We start from the raw sequence: 23,507 nt of genomic DNA on the forward strand, positions 1-23,507 counted from the left end.
TTTTGCTGTTAAGTGTCCCTATTTTGTTAAAAATTAAATAATTTAATTAAAAAGTCTTTTTTTTAATCTTTGTTTAGTATTTTTGCAAACTTATTTTTAAATAAAAGTTGAACTATCTCAGTTGAAGACTAACTACGTTAGTAGAAAACTAATATTTACGGTTCAAAAATTTTTTTATTGTTTTATTTTGTTTTGTTTTGAATATTCAACTATTTGGTTGAAGATGATCTTTTTGTTAAAAATGCATATTTTCTGGTGGAAAATTTACCTTTCTTTGTTAAAACTTCGTCTTTATTGGTGAATAATAATTCTACCTTGTAGAAAATTAAACAATTTTGTTAAAAAGTTTTTTTTAAGGATTCTATATTATAGTTTTTTTTGTTAACAATAATTCTACTTTTTAGAAAATAAAACAAATTAGTTAAAAAATCATATTTTTAAAAGCTTCTGCATTGTATTTTTTTTTTTAACTAGTTCTACCTGTTATAAAATTAAACAATTGTGTGAAAAATTAATTTTTTAAAGACTCTTTATTGTAGTCGAAAATAATCTCCTGGATTGAAACTTGAACTATTTTCTTGAAAAATGGTTTGCTTTTTTAAATTAATTCACACAGGAAAGCTGAAATATTTTAGTTTAAGATTCCCCAATTTGGGAAAAAGTTTAACTCTTCTGGTTAAAAATTAATAATTTTTTTATTGAAAATACAACTGCTGAAAATACAATCACTTTTCAGTGATTCCGTGATGCAGAGAAAGTGGTGAAAATGGGAAAAATACCTGTAGCCTGTTTCCGAATTTCCCAAGAAAAAGCAGCTGGTAGCCTAGAACTTGGAAAGTTTCGTTTCGAGGGACCTCGTAAAACTCTATGAAGAATGGGAGTCTTTTAAAAGACAATGGGAACTCGTAGCTCAAGACCTTCTCCTCAGGTTCTCGTAATTGAATTCCCTCAACGAGGGTCGATTTTTTTCGAGGGAAAAAACAATCGTTTATAGAAAAGGAATTTGGGCGAGTCATCGTTGAAGAAGATTGGGCAAACAGAAAAATTTAACAAGTATGATAAACTAACATCAATTTTGCCCCGAACCTTATTTTCAAAATTCCCTGCTTCTTTTTATTCCGTAATGATTAACGAAAGAAGACAATATTTTCGATGAAAATTTAAAATTTATTAATTTACTTTAAATAAAAAATGTATTTTCTTCTGTAAAAAATGACTTTTTAAGAAAATACTTGAATTTGCAACAACAAAATTAAATTGTTAACATAAAAGTCAAATTTTGAACCAAATTGACAAATTCTTAACAAAAATGTCATAGTTTATATTTTAATAGAAAAGATAAAATTTTATTTAAAAACCTAAATGAAGAATTTTCAATAAATAAGGATTTTTCACTCAAGAAATAAATAAATTGGTGTCTAAATTATTCAACTTACAAGCTAAGAGACAAGTTTTTTCTACAAAAATTGATTTTTCAAACAGAAAATAGGAATTTTCATCAAAAAATTAATTTTCCACTGAACAGTTAAATTTTCTATCAAAGACATAAGTCTTGATATAAACAAATAAATTTGTAAAAATGTGGTTTAAATTTCGCCCAAGTAATTGAATTTTCAATTTTTAAAAATGCATTTTTAACATAAAATATGAATCTTCAACAAATAGAAAATTATTTTTTAACAAAAGTGATTCAACCAAATCTTTCAAACAGAATAATTAAATACTCAAGGAAAGAAGAAGAATTTTTAAATGAAAAGTTTCATTTTCCTAAAAAAAATGAAGTTATCAATAACATAGATGAATTTTTAAATAAAAAGGATAAATTTTCCGAAAAACAGTTAAAGCCCTAAAAATTTAATTTTCAGTCCAAAAAGACAAATTTCTAACCCAAAAATGATGACTTTTTAACAAAAACGTGGAATTATGTACCAAATAGTTGCATTTTTATCCAAAAAGATGAATTTTCCTGTAAAATAAATAAATTTTTATTTTTTTAAATTAAATAATGTTTAAGCAGTTGAAATTAAATCTAAAAAATACTACAGTTGATATTTCAAGAAAAAAATATGATTTTTAAAACGAATTTTTAATTAAAAAATACGAGTTTCTTTAATCCAAAATGACGAATTTTTAACAAAATGGTTTACTTTTCTAACAAATAGTTGAATTTTATTCAAAAACATGAATTTTCTTTTAAAACAGATAAGTTTTGATTAAAAAAAAATTTTTAATAGTTAATTTTAATGCAAAAAATACTCCAGTTGACATTTGCAGATCAAAATATCATTTTTTCAAACAAAAATAAGATTCTACGAAAACAATAGAATTTTTAATTTGAAAATACGAGCTTTCTCAACAAATAATGATGAGTTTTTTGCAAAATAGTTGAATTCTCTACTAAACAGTTGAATTTTATCCAAAAAGATTAATTATCTTTTAAAACAGACGTATTTAAAAAAAATTTTAATTGTTGAATTTAAATACAAAAAAAACCGCAGTTGACATTTGAAGATAAAAATATATATTTGTTAAAAAAAATAAGATTCTTCAAAAAAATTAAAATTTTAATTTGAAATTACGAGTTTTTACAACCCAAAATGCTGATTTTTTAACCAAATAGTTAAATTGTCAACCAAAAAATTGAATTTTATCCAAAAAGATGAATTTTCGTTTAAAACAATATAGAAATATATATTTTTTTAAGTTGAACTTTATACCAAAAATATTCCAGTATTCATTTCAAGATAAATAAATTAATTTTTTAACAAAAAATAAAATTCTAGGGAAAACAATCCCTTCTAATTCAAAATTGCGAGTGTCTTTAACCAAAAATGATTAAGTTTTCTACCAAATACTTGAATTTTATCCAAAAAGATGAACTTTATTTTTGAACAGATAAATTTTTTATTTAAAAAAAATTTTAAAAGATATTTGAATTTTAATGCAAAAAATATTCCAAGTGACATTTCAAAATCACAATATGAATTTTTTTAACAAAAAATAAAATTTTAAAGCGATACTTTTTTATACAAAAATTCTAAATTAGTTTAATTTTAGTAGAAAAATTTTTTTAAACAAAAAATAAGATTTAAAATAGATACGTTTTTATACCAAATTATAAATTAGTCTAATTTTAGTACAAGAAATACGCCAGTTGACATTTCAACATCAAAATATCAGATTGAATTTTTTAACAAAAAATAAGATTCTATGAAAAAAATCACATTTTTTCAAATAAGAGTTTTTCCAACCAAAAATCATGAATTATTTAGAAAATAGTTGGATTCTCTATCAAACGATTGAATTTTATGAATTTTAAATAAAAAAGACAACTTTTTTTCAATAGTTGTACTTTTATCCAGGAAAGATATCAGTTAATTTTTTAGCACTAAATTATATATTTTAGGCAAAAATTCAATTTTATACGAAATTTTAAAATTTTAAACAAAAAAGTAGAATTTTTTAGCAAAAAATATATTAAAAAGGTTGAATTTTCATCCAGAAAAGATTCCAGTTCTCTTTTCTACACCAGAATATTCAAATTACACAAAAACTACATTTTCTGCGAAATCGTCAATTTTTCGAAAAACAGCAGATCTTTTTGAAATATTTAGAAAATCATTAAATTCTTATGAAAATATCCGAAATTTATTCAATCTTTTCGAAATATTTAAAAAACATTACAATCATTGTTAATGTTTCAAATATTTTAAAAATATATTTGGCAATATTGGTGAAATTATTAAAATCTTTGCGAAATTCTCTAAACCTTTGTGAAATCTTTTCAATCTATCAGAAATCTTTGTTAAATATTATAAACTTTTGTAAAATCTTTAGAAAATTGTTGAAATCTTTCTGAAATCTTTGGAAATATTTGAATTTTTTAAATACATTTGGTGATATTTCTTCAATTATTGAAATATTTGGAAAATCTCTGAAACATTTGTGAAATATTTTGAATATATCCAAAATTCTTCCGGAATATTTTAAATCTTTGTGAAATCTTTGAAAATCTTTCAAATCTTTCTGAAATCTTGGGCAATATTTGAAATATTTTTTAAATATATTTGGTAATCTTTGGAAAAATCATTTAATCCTTTGTGCATTCTTTGAAAGCTTCACGAAATCTTTATAAAATATTCCAATTCTTTGTAAAATCATTGAAATCTTTTAAAATATCTCAAATATTCTTTAAGAAAATTCGGTCATATTTGTGAAATTATTAAAATTTTCGGTGAATTATTAAAATTTTTTTACAATCTTCAAAATCTAACAAAAAATTTTTGAGATATCTTTATGCAATCTTTAGAAAAATTTGAAATACTTGTCAAATATCTTGCAATATTTAATTTTTTTAAATGTTTTTTTCTATTTGTAAAATAGAACACGATCCCTTGCATTTAGGGGGTGTATATCTTTTAGTCGCTTTTAGGCGGTGTACATATCTCCTTCAAGTTTGGTGTTTGTTAAGCTTTCAGTCCTGTGCATTAGCATAGGACATGGAGCTATAAAGCGAGCAAACGCGACGGTGAGCTGTGCATTGCCAAAACACGGTACACTGCCTAGGGACTGTACACTGCCTAGACACTGTTTAACGCCCAAGTACTGTAGACTGATCAAATACTGTACACCGTTTATATATTGTACACAGTCTAGACAATGCACACTGCCTAAATACTGTTTATTGTCCAAATACTTTACATGGCCTATAAACCTACTGCTTAGACCATATTTACTAACAAGGCTCTGTACAGGGCCCAGACCATGTATACCGTCTAGGCCATGTACACCACCCTCAGTCATGGGTAAATCGCCTAGAACAATTTACACCGCCTAGACACTGTACATCGCCCAAATAATCTACATCGTCTATAAACTGTATAGCGCCCAGACCATGCACACTGCCTAGGATCTATACATCGCGTAGGCTATGTATGTCGCCTGAGTCATGTACACCGCCCAGACATGGTACACCGCCTAGATATGGTACACCTCCTAAACGTGGTACACCGCCTAGACATGGTACACCGCCTAGGCATGGTACACCGCCTAGACATGGTACACCGCCTAAGCGCGCCTTGAGCGATACGTAAATAAGGCGTCAAAAATACATTACAAGTCAAGCATTATATTTTACTTGCCTAATAAAAGAACAAACTTATTTGTTTTTTTATTTGTTTTCTCGTCTCTGATTTTTATGCGATTTGTCTCTGGGAAGTACGGACGCGAACTTTGGTTGTCTTTCGCGACAGTTTTGTCATTTGCGTCCAGAATGAAGGCACTTGAGTAAGTTATAGTTTTACTGTTTCACGGAACATTGAACTTTACACGAGAACGCGGACAAATCGTGGGAATGCCTAACCGTGCGGTTTTTTTTTGCCATTTTGAGCGTTACTCCAGCCATTTCGACATCGTCCAGACTACTACTAAAAATTTTAGCTTCTAGCAAAGATATCGATGAAATTTTAACTTCCGACAGTCTTTTGGGTGGCGGCAGGAGGGATTCTAAGATGTTATGTGAGGCAAATTTTTACTAAAAAATAAATAAATAAATCTAAAGATATTATTTTAAAAATCGTCGAATTTTTAACAAAGTAGTCCAATTTTTACATACAATCAAATAAGGAAAAGTTACATTTATAGTTTATAAAATTAATTGATAAAAAAGAGATCAATTTTTAATCAAAAAAGAAATAGCTTAATTCTTAGTTACAAAAATAAATTCATCAATGAAAGAAACGAATTTTGAAGAAAGTTGTTGAATATTCAACTAAAAAACACAATTTTGAACCAAATGGTTATTTTTTCAAAGAAACAGATTAATTTTTAACGAGATAGTTACATTTTTAAAGAAGAAGATTGATTTTCAACTAAAAAAATTGCTAACAAAACAGTTAAATTTTCAACAACAAAAATTGCAGTTTTACCCAAATAGTCCAATTTTTAACCAAACAGATGTAGGTTTAACTAAGAAAATTTTTTTACCGAAAGAGACGAATTTACAACAAAACACTTGAATTTTGAAATAAAATAGTTATATTTTCATCTGAAAATAGAATAGTTAAATTTTTAGATAAAAAATTCGTTTTTAACTAAGAAAGAAATTCTCAAAAAAACTGTTGAATTTTGGACTAAGGAAATAAATTTTCAACGAGAAAGATTGATTTTCCATAAAAAATAAGGATTCTCAACGAAAAACAATTATCCACAAAATAGTTGACTTTTCATTTAAAAAATGTGAATTGTCAAAAAAGGTAATTTTCTACTAAATAGTTATATTTTTAAATAATTACTTTATTCCTAACCAAAGTTGAATTCTCTATCAAAACAGTTGAGTTTTAGACCCTAAAATATGAATTTTGCAAATACTTAAATGTTTAATCGAAACAGATTAATTTTTAAACAAAAAGATTGATTTTCTACCGACAAATATGATATTTCAACAAAATACACGAATTTTCAACAAATTTTTTTTTATCCATAAAGATTAGTTTACGAACAAATCTTTAATCTTTTACGTCCAAAAACTAATTCTCTACAAAAGTATTTAATATTTAAATTTAACAAATGAATTTTGAAAAAAGTATTAAACTCTTTAATCAAAACAGAATAATTTGTAAACAAGAAGATCGATTACATCTTTAGTTATAGAAGTTGATTTTAAAAAAAAAGTTTAACCAAAAAGATTAATTTCTAATAAAAAAGATTAATTTTCCACTAAAAAACTCGAATTTTAAAGAAAAATTAAGCATTTTTAACCGCATTTTTCAATTTTCAACTAAAAAAGTGCTTTTTTCACCAAAAATCTAATAGCAACTTTTTCATTTGAAAAAGTTAATTTTTAAACAAACAAAAAATATTTTCTGTGAAACAGTTAAATTTTTAACGAATAAAATTGATTTTTAATGAAATAGTTGAATTTTGCACTAATACCAACCATTATTATAATAATATGATTATTACTATTCCTGGTGCTATACTTAAGCGGATAGTTTTTCGGACTAATAACAATAATTTTCTACCGAAAAGACGAATTAAAATTTTTTTGTGAGTTTCGAACCAACTAGCGTAATTTTGAACTAGAAATTTTAATTTTTGAACTGAAAATAAAATAATTAAATTTTCTGTTAAAAAAGGAAATTTTAAGGAAATAGTTTAATCGTTAAATAAATAAAAAGGAACTCACGAAATTGATAAAATGCACGGAATTTATGGAATTCAAGGAATTCACGGATTTCGTTGGATCCAAAAAATTCATGAAATTCAAATAATTCATGAAAATCACGGAATTCATGGTATAAATGGAATTTGCGCATTCATGAATTTCAATAAATTAATGGAATTCAAGGAATTAATGGAATTTAAGGAATTTGCGAAGCTTATTTAATTCATGGAATTGAAGAAATTCACGCAATTAAAGGAATTTCCGTAATTCAATTCCATGAATTCAATTAATTTCGCGAATTCCATAAATTCCATTAATTCCGTGAATTCAAGGAATTTCGGGATTTCCTTGAATTCGATGAATTCTGTGAATTCCGTGACCTAAAATCGATTGAGCCGTCAGCCTTGTCGTTTCTTTAAAGGTTCACCCTCATGCGACTTTTCAAAATAACTGAAAAAATTCTTAACCAAATTTCTGATAGCTCACAATACATTGTAAAATACAGTTGGGGATTTGTAAATAAAATTATGCATCTCAATAATTTTGGTTTCTTTGAGAAAATTTGTTTGAGAATTTTTTTTAAACGTTATATTTTTCAGTAGCAAATCAGTCTTCGTTGTTTAACAGTCGTTTTGTTTTTCGCTATATTTCTTATTTAACGATTAAACTATTTCATTAAAAATTCCTATTGTAGAGAAAATTTAATTATTTTATTTCTAGTTCAAAAATTAAAATTTCTGTTCAAAGTTACACTAATTGGTTGGAAATTCTAACATTTTTCAAAAAGTCGTCTTTTCGGTAGAAAATTATTGTTATTAGCCCGTTAAACTATCCGTTTGAGTATAGCACAAGGGATAGTATTATTATTATTATTATTATTATTATATTAGTCCGTATTAGTGCAAAATTCAACAATTTCATTAAAAATGAATTTTATTATTTAAAAATTTAACTGTTTCGCAGAAAATTTTTGTTTGTTTGTTTCAAAATTAACTTTTTTAACTGAAAAATGTGACGATTAGATTTTGGTGAAAAAACGCACTTTTTTTAGTTTAAAATTAAAAAATTTGGTTAAAAATGCTGGATTTTTCTTAAAAATTTGAATTTTCTACTGTAAAAATAATCTCTTCAGTTAGAAATTCACCTTTTTGGTTGAAATTTTTGTTTACAAATTAATTTCTATATCGAAAGATGTAATCGATCTTCTTGTTTAAAAATTATTCTGTTTCGCTTACAGATTTTAATGCTTTTTTCAAAATCCATTTTTTTAATTTAAAAATCAAATTCTTCCGCAGAAACTTCTTCCTTTGGGCGTAAAAGCTTAAAGATTTGTTCGTAAACTAATCTTCATGGATGAAAAAGATGATTCAAAATTCACGTGTTTAGTTGAAATATCATATTTTCCGGTATAGAAATCAATATTTTGTTTAGAAATTAATCTGTTTTGATTAAAGATTTAAGTATTTGCAAAAATTTATATTTTCGGGTCTAAAAGTCAACTGTTTTGGTAGAAAATTCAACTATTTGGTTAAGAAATAAAGTAATTATTTGAAAATGTAACTATTTAGTAAAAAATTACCTTTTTTTGGACTTCATGGAATTGAAGGAATTCACAGAATTCACAGAATTGAAGTAATTCACAGAATTCAAGGAATTCACAGAATTCAAGGAATTCACAGAATTCACAGAATTCAAGGAATTCGCAGAATTCAAGAGATTTACAGAATTTAAGGAATTCGCCGAATTCAGGGGATTCACATAATTCAAGGAATTCACAGAATTGAAGGAATTAAAGGAATTCACAGAATTCAAGGAACTAAAGGAATTCATGGAGTTCAAGGAATTCATGAAATTCAAGGAATTTAACGAATTTAAGGAATTAATAAAATTCATGAAAATCACGGAATTCGTGGAATTAAAGGAATTTTTTTATGGAATTCATGAAATTAACGGAATTGATGGAAATCCAGGAATTAATGGAATTTGCGAAATCCACGCAATTAATCGAATTAATGGAATTGAAGGATTTCACGGATTGCAAGTAATTTCCTGTATTCATGGGATTCATGGAATTCATGGAATTCAAGAAATTCACTGAATTCGAGGAATTAACAGAATTCAAGAAATTTACAGAATTCAAGAAATTCACATAATTGAAGGAACGCAATGAATTGAAGTAATTGCAGGAATTTACGGAATTCAAGGTATTCACTACATTCAAGGAATTCACTGAACTCAAGGAATTCACAGAATTCAATAAATTAACTGAATTCAAGGAATTCACAGAATTCAAGGAATTAAATACATTCAAGTAATTCACATAATTCAAGGAATTCAAGAAATTCACGGAATTTACGGAATTCAAGAAATTCAAGAAATTCGTGAGAGTCCATGAATTCCATACATTCCGTAAATTTCCTGACTTCCATGAAGTCTCGAAATCCATAAATTTCGTGAATTCTGTAAATTGCGTGAATTCCACGAGTATTCGAGTTTTATACTATATATTAAAAAAAATTGGCTTCATCGTAATTTGTTTTCCTGGAGCAAGTGTTCTGAGAAATGATTTACTTTTTTTTTTCGTTTCAACAGGTGTCTGCAGCAAGTATGATGGAGAAGTTTATTTATTTAAGAACTATCAAATTATTCTTTACCCATAAAGCCAAGTTCAAACTGGATCTGTTTTTTTTAGATTTTTTAGTAATCTCGTAAATTGGTTGCTTATCAAAGTGATTAAGTATTTTTTAACTATAATCGTTTTTCTCTAAAATAATTGTTGTATTAAATATTAGATCTGAAAACAAACTAAATCACATTAAAGATTTATAAAACTTTGGTACCCTTCCAAATTTCCATGACTTTCTGCACTTCTTACAAGAGAAATTTTTTGCAGGTGCTGCCTTTCTCTTGGAAACAGCAGCCCCAACGTCCGCCAATTTAAGGACCATAAAGACAGTTTCAGACGGCTCCTCATCACATGAATTATGTAGCACTTACAATTGATTCTGAACTACTAAAAAGCTAATTAGATATTTTTTTAGTTATTGTGATAAATCGTATAGGAGTAAATCTGTAGAAGAAGTGACAAGTCTGGCATGTCAATTAATTTTATGTAATATTAGCAAACAGTAGAATGAAGGTGGTGATTCATTAGTTCATCTAAAGAAGTTATGTTCTTTTATCGATTCAAGATTCAAGATTTCTAACATTTTTGTACCAATCGAAGGTTGCGAATACTGCCTCTTTCCTTGAAATAGCAACACATTAATTATTTATCATTTACAATGTATTTTCAGCTATTACAACACAGAGAAAAACTAATGATAAAATTGGTTCCAGGCAAAACTTTTGTTATTATATTGTATATAACGCCCGTAGTCATGGAATTAAAGGAATGTTTAGAATTGACAGAATTCACGAAATTTATATAATGGCCGAAATTCCCGAATTTCATGGAATTGGCGTAATTTATGGTATTCGTGGAATTTACGAAATTTGAAGAATCAAGGAAATACACGGAATACAAGGAATTCAGGAAATCTAAAGAATGAACGGAATTTTCGGAATTCATTGAATTTACGGCATTCGATTATTTGTACACAATTCATAGAATTCAAGAAATTCAAAGAATTCATTAAATTCAAAGAATTCAAGGAAATCACGAGCTTCACGAAATTCATAGAATTCACGACATTCATGGAATTTATATAATTCATGAAATTTATTGAATTCATGGAATTTATTGAATTCATGGAATTTATTGCATTTACGGAAGTCACTCAGTTTGCGGATTTTATGGAAGTCACTCAGTTTCCGCAATTCATGCATTAATTGAATTTATGTTATTCAACGAATTTAAGGAATTTATGGACTTTACGGAATTCACGCAATTTGTGAATTCATGTAATTAATGGAATTCACGGAACTGGCCAAATTCACGGAATTCATAGAATTCACAAAAATGATGAAATTCACGGAATTTATAGAATTCAGGGACTTAATGGAGTGAACGGAATTTGTGGAAATCGTGGGATTTTTGGAATTCAACAAATTCAAGGAATTCGCATAATTAATTGAATTTACGGAATTCAAAGAATTTAAGAAATTCACTGAATTTATGGAATTTATGAAATTCACGCAATTTACGGAATTCACGTAATTCATTGAATACGCAGAATTGACGGAAATTAGAAATTCCAGGAATTCAAAGACTTCACCGAAATTAAGGAATTCTAGATATTTAAGGAATTCATGAAATTCACGGAATAAATGGAATTCACTGAAATGACGAAATTCATAAAATTAATTAAATTTACGGAAATAATGGAATTCACGAAATTCATGAAATACACGGAATTAATTGAAGCAATGGAATTTGTGGAATTCATGGAATGTATGAAATTAATGAAATTTATGGAATTCATGGAATTCAAAGAATTTTTAGAATTTACGAAATTTATATAACGACCGGAATTCACGGATTTCGTGGAATTGGCGGAATTCATGGAATTCACAAAATTTGAGCAGTCAATTAAATTTACGGAATTCATCGAATTTACGTAATTCAGCGAATTTAGGGATTTTGAGGAATCTATGGAATTTATGGAATTCACGCAATTTGTGAATTCACAGTATTACTGGATTCACGGAAATGATCAAACTCACGGAATTAATAGAATTCACGAAAATGATGGAATTCACGGAATTCATAGAATTCAGGGACCTAATGGAATAAATGGAATTTGTGGAAATGGTGGAATATACGAAATTCAACCAATTCAAGAAATTCGTGTAATTAATTGAATTTACGGAATTCAAAGAATTTAAGAAGTTTACTGAATTTATGGAATTCATGCAATTTGTGGAATTCACGTCATTCAATGAATACGCAGAATTGACGGAAATTAGAAAATCCAGGAATCACGGAATTCAGACTTCACCGAAATGAAGAAATTCTCGGAATTTAATGAATTTATGCAATTCACGGAATAAATGGAACTCACTGAAATGACGAAATTCATGAAATTAATTAAATTTACGGAAATGATAGAATTTACGAAAATACAGGAATTCACGGAATTCATGAAATACACGGAATTAACGGAAATAATCGAATTTGTGGAATTCACGGAATGTATGAAATTAATTAAATTGGTAGAATTCATGGAATTCACGGAATTCAAGTGAGTCACGTAATTTAACTCCTTCACAAAACTCAAGCAAATCTTGTAATTGATGGTATTCACGAAATTCAAGAAAACCATGAAATTCAATAACTTAATAAAATTAAATGAAATTACGAAATTCATGGAATATATAGAATTCATGGAATTCCATCAATTTCACAAATTTCATGAATTTATTGAATTCCTCAAATTCCTTAAATTCCTTGAATTCTGCAAATTCCAAGAACTTCGTGAATTCCTTCATTTGCATTAATCCTGCGAATTCCATTAATACTTTGAATTTCGTGAATTTCTTGAATTCCATAAATTCCGTGATTAGAGCCAATTCGGCGAATTTCTTATATTATTTGAATAGCTTGATTTCCATCAATGTCGCGATTTCCATATATTCCTTGAAATCCATAAATTCTGCGATTTCCGTCAAGTTTGTGAATTGCATAAATTCCGTAAATTCCTTGACCGTGTATTTCATAAATTTCGTGAATTCCTTTATTTCCATGAATGTCATGAATTCCGTGGATTTCAGGAATTCCATGAATTCCAAGAATTGCTTGAATCCGGGGAATGGTGCCTTCACGATTTACAACACTTACAATAAATGTATCAAAGAACTGGCACACTATTCTTTAACCATGATGCTAATTTCATACTGGTTCAGTTTTGTGGATTTTTCTTAATGTGGTATGTTGGTATTTGAAGAGGTGTAGCATTTTTTAATTATGATCATCTTTCTTTAGGATGATTTTGTATTTACATCCTAGGTTAGAAAAAAAAAACAAATCACGTTTGTTTCGTTACCTGATATTGTGGTATCTATTAAAGAACTATTCCATAATTCTTTAACCATGATGCTAATTTCATACTGGTTCTTTTTTGTGGATTTTTAAAAATCTTTTGAATATTCCCGTCATCGAAGTGTTTTAGCACTTTGAAATTATAATCATTTGTCTCAATATTAATTGTGGTATTAGATACAAGCTCTAAGAACAAACTATATCATGTTCGTTCCGTTACCAAATGTTTTGATATCTGTTAAAAATTTATTCTACCATTCTTTAACCATGGTACTATTTTCATAACTGATCCCCTTTTTCGATGCTTTTATAATTTCGTATGTTTGTTGGTCATTGAATTTTGTTAGCATTTGTTAATTATTAATCATCTTTCGCTATGATAATTATGTTATGAGATACAAGGACTAAGAACAAATCATATCAAATTGGTTCTCTTACCCTATGTTTTTGTGTCTATTGAAGAACAATCCTACCATTATTAAACCATGATGTAAAGTTCCTAATTGATTTCTTTTGTAGATATCTTTTTGATCTGATAAGTTTATTGTCCATTACATTTTCAAATTAGAATCGTTTTTCTCTGTAATAATTGTGGTATGAGATAAAAGGTCTAAGCACAAAACAAACAACATTGGTTCCATTACCCTATGTTCTTGTGTCTATTAAAGAAAAAGCCTACCGTTTTTTAACCATGATGCTAAGTTTCTACTAGACCTCTTTTTAATAATTTTCCTGATTTAAATTTGTTTGGTCACTCAAGAGGCTTAGCATTTGTTACTCATAACAATCTTTCTCTATAATTATTATGCTATTAGATATTAGGTCTTAAAACAAAACCAAATAATGTTGGTCTCGTTATCTTATATTCTGTTGTCTATTAAAGGAACTATCCCACCATACTTTAAACATGATGCTAAATTCCTACTGGATTTGTTTTGAAGATTTTTTTATAATCTCGGAGGCTTGTTGGTAATTCGAGAGGTTTAGAATCTTTTTAATTATAATCATCTTCCTCTTTAACAATTAGGTTATTAGATACTAGATCTGAAAACCAACCAAATCACATTGGTTTCATTACCTTTCATTCTGATATCTATTAAAGAAATATCCCACCATTCTTTAACCATGATGCTGATTTATACCGATTCTGTTTTGTGGATTTTTTTTAATCTTTCAAGTATGTTGGTCATCGAAGTGTTTTAGCATTGAATTATAATCATCTTTCTAAATATTAATTGTGGTATTAGATACAAGGTTTGAAAACAAACTATATCATACAGGTTCCGTTACATATGTTCGGATATCTGTTAAAGATATATTCTACCATTCTTTAACCATAGTGCTAATTTCATAATTGATCCCTTTTGTAGACATTTTTATAGTTTCTTTAGTTTGTTGTTCATTGAATTTTGTTATCATTTGTTATTATAATCATCTTTCTCTATAATGTGGAATTAGATAAAAGGTCTACGGATAAACTAAATTAAATTGGCTCCGTAACCCTATGTTTTTGTGTCCATCAAAGAACAATCCCAGCATCTTTCAACCATAATTTTGAGTTCATACTGGACCCGCTGTGTAGATTTTTTAATAAGCTCGTAAATTGTTTTTTAATTAAAGTGGTTTAGCATTTTTTGATTGTAATTATCATTCTCTAGAATAATTTCCTTATTGTATTAAATATGAGGTATGTAGCAAACCAAATTTGATTCAAAATTTATAAAATTGTGATACCCTTCTAAGATTTCATGACTATTTCTGCACTTTTTAGAATATACTTATTGTAAATCGATGTTGTTGATATGATTTCGGTGTTTTTTTGTCTGAGTTGTTAATATATCAGAGTGCTTTTGTTTTTTGTTTTTTGTAAAGTTGACTCACTTCAGACACACAAATTTAAGAAATAGATGTAAGATACTTTATTGAACATAAAACTTTCAACGTTTCGAGAGGATAACACACTCAATTGTTTTGTTACCTGGATGTCATTTAAGACTTTTGTTAAAAAATTATATTGGACAATTATTCGTTAGGATTGATGTTTCATAAAAATGGTAATAGTAGTAAAATCATTTTATGATTAGGGAGCAGAACTTGTCTTCTCCTCCATTTCAACGTTTGGTATCGAGAAGGAGAAATAGAGAGAGATGGTGTACAAAAGATAAATATGAATGTAATTATAATTTCAAAGTAAAAGGTTTCAATAGGAAGAAATCTGGAATTTAAATACAATTTATAATTTCATCCAATTGATTATTTAACTAGTAAGCATAGGAGTCTGAAAAAGTTGGAAATCAAGTTAAACAATCTAAAATTATGTTTCATAAAGGACTATTAGGTTTGAGAGCAGTTACTACATTCAGGCATCTATCATCTGCATTCTAATAAAAAATATTGATGCTACCTATCTTTAAAATTTATTAGGCTCATGATGTAGAACATGTTTACTTAATTTTATAAAATTGTTTAATTTGGAAGTAACTCTAAACACTCTTTCAATATTAAAATCTTTCAGAATTATTTTTATTTCAAAGGATAAACTACCATGGAAAGGAATAGACAAGAAAAATTTGGACTCAAAATTATTCACTGTTCCTAATTTTAACCGTGATGTATAGTGTTCTTGAAGTGTTATTAATTTGTCTTTAATATGTACTTTAACAAATTTCTGAGGATAATTATTTTAAAACAAAATACATTTTCAATGAAATCAATATTTTGTGAAAAGACTCATGTTATAATTTATACATAGTGTCAACTAAATTTTTAATAGTAGCTATTTTATTTTGAATTGGATGGTTAGAAAGAAAACTTATGCATCTACCTGAATAAGTGCCCTTCCTATACCAGTCAGTAATGATCGTTCCATCATCAGTTTTTATGACTTTAATATTTGAAAAAGGTTAAGAATTAACTTACGGAATTAATGGAATTAAATGAACTTATAAAATTTAGGGAATTCACGGAATTTATGAACTTCAAAGAATTCACGGAACTCAAAGAATTCACGGAATTTATAAAAATCACGGAATTCAAGCAATTTATAAAATTACGGAATTCATGGAATTCACAAAAAGCACGGAATTCGCGAAATTTATGGAATTCATAAAATTCACGGAATTTATGGCATTCATGAAATTGACGGAATTAATAGAATTCAAGGAACTGATGGAATTCAAGGATTTTACAGAAGGCACGGAATTCGTAGAATTCATGGAATTCTAGGAACTCACACAATTAATGAAATACACGGAATTTATGGCATTCCGGGAATTTGCGGAATTTATAAAAATAACGGAATTCACAGAATTTATAAAAAGCACGGAATTCGCGAAATTTATGAAAGTCATGAAATTCACGGAATTAATAGAATTCAAGGAATTGATGGAATTCAAGGATCTTACAGAAGGCAGGGAATTCGTAGAATTCATGGAATTCTAGCAACTCACACAATTAATGAAATACACGGAATTTATGGCATTCCGGGAATTTGCGGAATTTATAAAAATAACGGAATTCACAGAATTTATAAAAAGCACGGAATTCGCGAAATTTATGAAAGTCATGAAATTCACGGAATTAATAGAATTCAAGGAATTGATGGAATTCAAAGAATCTTACAGAAGGCAGGGAATTCGTAGAATTCATGGAATTCGTAGAATTCATGGAACTCTAGGAACTCACGAAATTAATGAAATACACGGAATTTATGGCATTCCGAGAATTTGCGGAATTTATAAAAATTACGGAATTGACAGAATTTATAAAAAGCACGGAATTCGCGAAATTTATGGCATTCATGAAATTGACGGAATTATTAGAATTCAAGGAATTTAGGGAAATCAAGGAATTGACGGAAGGCACGGAATTCGCAAAATTCATGGAATTCAAGGAACTCACGAAATTCATTTAATACACCGAATTTATGGCTTTCATGAAATTCATGGAATTAATGGAATTAAAAAATTACAAAAAATTTAACAAATTCACGGAATTCTTGAAAATTACGGGATTTGCTGAATTCACGGAATTAGAGGAATTCGCGAAATTTATTGCATGCATGAAATGTACAGAATTATTGGAATTCGCGGAATTTTTGGAAATCATGGAATAGTAGAAATTCACAGGATAGATGGAATTCACGGAATGTATAGAATTCACAGAATTTATAAAATTCACGCAATTTATTGAAATAAGGAAATTTGGGAAATTTACTACAATCATCGAATTCACTGGATTTGGGGGCTTTACAGAATTCGCCGAGTCTATGGAATTTGTGGAATTTACGGAAAATGTTTAATTTACGAAATTCATAGAACTTAGGGAATTCAAGGAATTTGCGTAATTCGTGGGATTCATAATTTTATTGAATTTCATTATCTCATTGCATTTTACGAATACCATGATTTTCTTGAATTTCACGAATTAGTTAAATTTCTTGAATTGCTTAAATTTCGTGAAATCCTTGAACTTTAAATCTGTAAATTCCTTACATTTTTTGAATTTCGTAAATTCTACTAATTTTTTAATTTTGTGAAATCCATGAATTCTGTGTATTCCATTAATTTATTTTTTTCCTTGATTCTCGCAAATTCCGTGAATTACTAGTATTCTTAAATTCCGTGAATTCTCTTAATTCCCTGATTTTCTTAAATTTCGTAAATTGCATGAATTCCGCGAATTCCATGATTTTTTTCAATTCCGTGAAATTATTCAATTCAATGTATTCCGTGCTCTGTGAAATTCTCCGATTCACTGAATACCGTGAATTTTCATAATTTCGTGAACCCTTTGAATTCTGTGAATTCCATGAATTCCGCTAATTTCATGAAATACGCTTTTTAATATTCTTTGCAAAAATTCTATCAACAGATGATATTTCCCGTTTTTTCACAAAATCTTGTGATAAATTTAGAATTCTATGTCTCAGTATGTCTCTGTCCTCAAAATTTTCGATTAATTTTTTCTTAATTTTTATTAATATTAATTTGCTCGATTCCACTATCACACGACCAAATTTTCGACCTTTTTTTTAGCCGTTTTTTTTGGTTGTGAAACATTTGAAACATTGTTATATCGATTTTGTGAAATATTGGTATCTGAGGAGAGTGTTATACTCTCGAAACTTTAAAAGTTTTATCTTCAATAAAGGATCTAACATCTATTCCTTCAATTTTTTACATTCTCATCATTTATGATTGAGAAAGTATTAGAAATGTCGGAAATTTGACATCACACTTTTTTAAGGTCCTAAAAGAAAGGACGAGATCATGAAACAGCCATTTTTGATGAAAATTTCAAAAGTGAGCGCATTTTGAAAATTTTTGAGACCACTTTTTTCTGAATTTGAAAATTCCATGTAAAAATATTTATAGTATTAAAAAGAACAAACAATTTATTTGAGTGACTTTTTTTGATAAAAAGAAAATTCTTAGAGTTATAGCGTTTTCAAAATTTTTTTAATCAACCGAAAATCAAAATTTGAAGCCGAAACACGCACGATATAGAAAAAAGTCAAGAGAAAAAAAACATTTCTTTTTGCAAGCCCTACAAGTTTATCATAATTAATTTTTGGATTTTCTTCAAAAATCGAAATTTCAAATTTTGATTGCACAAAAAATAATGGAAGATAAAAAATTCCATTTTGTGGACAAACTATGCAGGATACGAAAAAAGATGCCCGAGGCGCGCTCCAACTTGCGAGCGACCCAGTGGGCACAAAATTTGGCGACGTCTTTGCGACGTCGTTACGACATCTTTACGACAACTTTACGACATCCTCTGTCCATGTCGGTCAGGAGTCTTTACATAGACATAGAATGTCGTAAAGATGTCGTAAAGGTGTCGTAACGATGTCGTAAAGACATCGCCAAATTTTGTGCTCACTGGGGAAGCGAGCCGCGCGCATAGCGCGCGATGAGAGTGTACCCGCGATGCGGGCAGATTTTTTATCTTAAGTAAGTCAACTCTACAAAAAAAACACTATCCACTTTTTAGAAGACAAATTTTTGCTCGAATTTTTGGCCGTTACTGTCTTTTTCCTTTAAACAGTAGCCCTGACGTCAGCCACTTTAAGGACCATAGAGGCAGTTTCAGACGGCTCCTCATCACATGAATTATGAATTCATGAATTATTAAATTGGTAAAGCGTTATTGATCGCACTTCAACACCTGCCGACGCGCAAGTCGCGGTTTACTCTTTAAGCGTAATAGCTCTCGCAAACGTGTGTAATATTGCGAAAAATTCTCTGGACAGCAATTTTTACCCTCACGAGAAACTCGATGCGAAACTCGCGTGACGTCCAACAGTTTTCTCTACGCTTCCATGTTTGTTTTATCTCTTTCATTACCTTATTATTTCATTTTATAATCTAGCAGGTAGTTTCGAAACTTTTATAATTACACTCGGAAATGAAAGCATTTCTAGAAATTAGTTTATGATTAGATTTTTCCAATGCTAACTCGAAAATTTAAATCAATAAAATTTCTAATGATATGCTGACAATCAAACATGCTCTGACTGAAATGCTAGTCATTGCTAATGACAAAACAATATTTCTAAAAAAATTAACTAATCAATATGGCTGATTCAATAAATGAATCCAAGTGACAGATTTTAATTGAAGTTAGGGATTATATCAATAAAAATTACTGAATTTATTATTGGATTTTACTGATTACGTCATTCAAAATAAGTTTATTTAAATCATTCAAAATTACTATTTTGATCAGTGGGCGTTACTGATTAGATAAGTTTGTCTTCATTTGAGGAACATAAATTTTCTTGTTTTAAAATTCTTTTTGATTTAATTCGACTCTTTTCTATTTAAAATAAAATTACCTTTGTTGAAAATATCAAAATTTAAATTTTTGCTTGAGAATTTATATTTTTTTATTAAAAATTCAATTACTTGGTTCGAATTTGAACCACATTGTTAATAATTAATTCTTTTTTGGGTAACGATTGATTATTTTAGTTAAAAATACATCTACTTGTTTAAAAATGTAACTATTTTGTTTAAAAAAAAGAACAAATTTATTGATAATTAAATTGCTTTGATCAAAATTCTTTTTATTTTAATTTTTTCAATGGACAATTTATTTATTCCATTTCTTGTGGAAAATCAATCTTTTCCAGTTGAACCTTCTACATTTTTTTAACTTTATGTGTTTTGTTTAAAACTCACCTTTATTAGATTAAAACAAATTTTTTCGCTAAAAATGCACTTTTTTACTTAAATTAAACTACTTTTTATTTCAAATTAAAATCTATTTGGTAGAAATATGAATTGTTTTTCATTGAAAAAAAATCTTTTTCCGTTGAAATATAAAATCTTACATTTTTCATGAAAATGTCTATTTTTCAATTAAAAATTGTTGTGCATGGTTAAACAACTTTTTCACCAATGCATTTTTTCGGGTTGAAATTCATTATTTTACTTGTAAATTTATTCCTTCGATTAAAAATTTAGTCCAACAAAATTTAGTCCGTTTTTTATGGCTAAAATTTATTTTGTTTACTATAAATTAACCTATTCTCTTTTTGGTTGAAATTTTATTTAGTTGTAAGCTTAAAAATTTTGGCTGATTATTCTCCTTTTTTGGGGTTGAAAGTTCGTCTTTTTTGGTAAAAATTAATATTTTTAGCGAAAAATTAATTTTTTTGAATTATGGTACATTGAAAGTTGATTGGCTTTGATGAAAATTAATTCTTTTGGTTACTGTAAATTAGAAATCAATCTGTTTGGTTGAAAATTAATCTTTTTTAGTTGCAAATTCTTTTATTTTGTTTGAAAATAAACCTTCTTGGGAGAATTTTTTTATATTGCACTACTTAGTTCATAGTTTAACTGCATTGTTAAACAGTTACTTTTTTTGTTAATGAATTATCATTTTGGTTAAAAATTTGCTTTTTTTTGATAAAATTTACCTATTTTATTCAAAATTTCTTTTTTTCAAATGAAAATTCTATGACAATTTTGGAAGTTAAAATACATTGTTGAATATGCAGTTTTTCGTTAAAAATAATTCACTATATTATTTCAAAACTTATTTCCGTGGTTGATAATTCAACTGAAAATCCATCATTTTTATTTGAAAATTCACCTATTGGTTTTAAATTTCATAAATTATTTTGAAAATTCGTCTATATTGGTAGAAAGTAAATATTGTATTTGAAAATTCATCTTTTTTTTTAAGTGAAATTGTGGCTTATTTTAAATTAAAATCTTTTTGGTTAAAATATGATCTGTTTTTGATTCAAAAATAATTTTTTTTTTTAGAAATATTAACTATCACACTTTGTTTATTGAGAATGAGACTTTTTCAATTAAACATTCTACTACATGGATAAATTACTTGGTTGCAATTTTTTTCTGAAGATCTATTGTTTTACTTAAAAATTTATTTGTTTAATTAAAAAATCAATTTTTTAAAATTTGGATTGTTTTTACGAATAAAAATTAATTTTGTCTTTAATATTTCAGTTGGAAATTAATCTATTTAAGAATTATTTGTTTAGTGAAAAATTAAACTTTTTGGTTGAAAATTTATCTTCATGGCGGAAAAATAATTTAACAAAAATTTAACTTTTTTGCAGAAAGTTGAACTACTTTGTCTAAAATACATTTTCTTTATTAATAATTTGTCATTTAAGTCGAAAATCGAATTAGTTTCTTTAGAATTAATTTGCTTAAATTAGTTTTTTCTTTTGCTTAAAATTTAATTTTTTGTTGAAAATGTATCTTCTTCGTTGAGGATTAATCGATTTTTGTTGAAAATGCGACTACATTTAATATTTTCGATTTTCATTATTTTTATCCTCGGGCAAACTGATTTTGTGATTTTTAACCATAAAATAGATTTATCTTTTGTGCTAGGTTTCGTAATGGAATTATTAGCCATTTTTGCTGGCAATGCCTTTCAAATGAACAAAATTTTTTTTTAATGCTACAAAAATACTTAAAAGCTATATGATCCAAGATAACCTCTTTAAATTTATCTTGCTACCTAATGAATTGAGTTTCTATTAAATATTGATAAAAGATGAATGAAAATGTTAAGAAAAAAATCGGGAAAAGCGTTGGAATTCTCAACTTTCAGTATTTGAAAGAGTTTTTTAATTTGAGAGGGAGTAAGGGAAAAAAAGCAGGAATTAATAAAAAGAAGGACGGACTGTGCTCTCTGAAAAAGGAGACTATAGATTATTCAAATGATTAAAAGGTTGTATAAAAAATCTTTACATCACACATTCTTTGAAATTTAATCTTATAATTCAATTCAATAGAACGTGCAAAATTCGACAAATTCTTGATTTAAAAAAAGACATTTTTATCAAGTATCAATGATAAGTAATCTTTATCATTTATATAAGATTCCAAGAAGTAGCTTATGCTTATAAAAATTAAATCCAAGATTTAGAGTTTATAATTTAACTAGATCCTCCTCCTGATAATTCTCCTTCAACCTCTCCTCTACCTTCTTCTCCCCCTCTTTCTCCTTATTATCCTCCTACTACTTCTTCTCATCCTCCTCCTTTTACTCCTTCCCTTTCCGCTCCTGATCCTTCTCCTCCTCATCCTCCTCCTTCTATATCTCCTCTTCGTCCTCATCGCCCTCTCGATCATCTTTCTGCTCATCCTCCTCCACATCGTCCTACTTCTACTTTGTTTCTTTCTCCTGATGGTCCGCCTGCTTATCCTCCTCCTGATCTTCCTCCTCATTATCCTCCGGATCATTCTTCTCCGCATCCTTCTCCTACTCTTCCTCCTTCCTCACCGTCCTACTTTTCGTTATCATCATCCTCCTTCGCTTATTTCGTTATATAAACTCTGCTTTCATTAATGAAAAATAATTTCGAAGAATTTCCTTATATCTCCCACCATTTTTTTAAATTTTTCTGTACAAAATAATACCAAAAAAAAGTGTGCACAAAATTAAATTGCAAAATCTAGCTGCTAGAACATCTTAAAAATTGAGTTCTGAAAATTTATTTTAAAGAAGCATCAAAATCAATCAATTATTAGAGACTGTAAGAGGATTATATGAATAGTAAGTTCCGGGATTGATCATGGATCCGGCACAGAGTTCCCCCGAATGAAAATTGCATTATGCATTTCTGTTCTATCCGTGCTATCTTTGGCATTATTCCTCATGACTGTCTCTTCCGTTGTCGGTATCCCTTCCGACCTTGAATTGTCGGAACTTTGAAGTCATTGTCGCGAAACTCCGACCCTTTCCTGCAAATGGTCACGTGCGGGAAATCCGGTGTTGGTTTTCACCTCTCTCTCTCTCTTACTCTCTTACTCTCGCTCTCCCTCTCGCTCTCTCGCGCGCGCTCTCTCTCTCTCTCTCTCTCACACA

The 23,507-nt window shown here is 28.1% G+C and overlaps 1 protein-coding gene across 1 annotated transcript; it reads left to right on the forward strand.

Annotated features, from left to right (window-relative positions):
• Nucleotides 1-4,934: 4,934 nt before the first annotated feature.
• LOC117176347 (leucine-rich repeat extensin-like protein 3) lies at nt 4,935-22,972 on the forward strand. The gene is made up of 2 exons (XM_033366588.1): nt 4,935-5,058; nt 22,584-22,972. The coding sequence occupies exons 1-2, from the start codon at nt 4,935-4,937 to the stop codon at nt 22,970-22,972; spliced, it is 513 nt and encodes a 170-aa protein (XP_033222479.1).
• The last annotated feature ends 535 nt before the right edge of the window (nt 22,973-23,507 follow it).

The sequence above is a fragment of the Belonocnema kinseyi genome, chromosome 7, assembly GCF_010883055.1.
Source record: "Belonocnema kinseyi isolate 2016_QV_RU_SX_M_011 chromosome 7, B_treatae_v1, whole genome shotgun sequence".
Lineage (NCBI taxonomy): Eukaryota > Metazoa > Arthropoda > Insecta > Hymenoptera > Cynipidae > Belonocnema > Belonocnema kinseyi.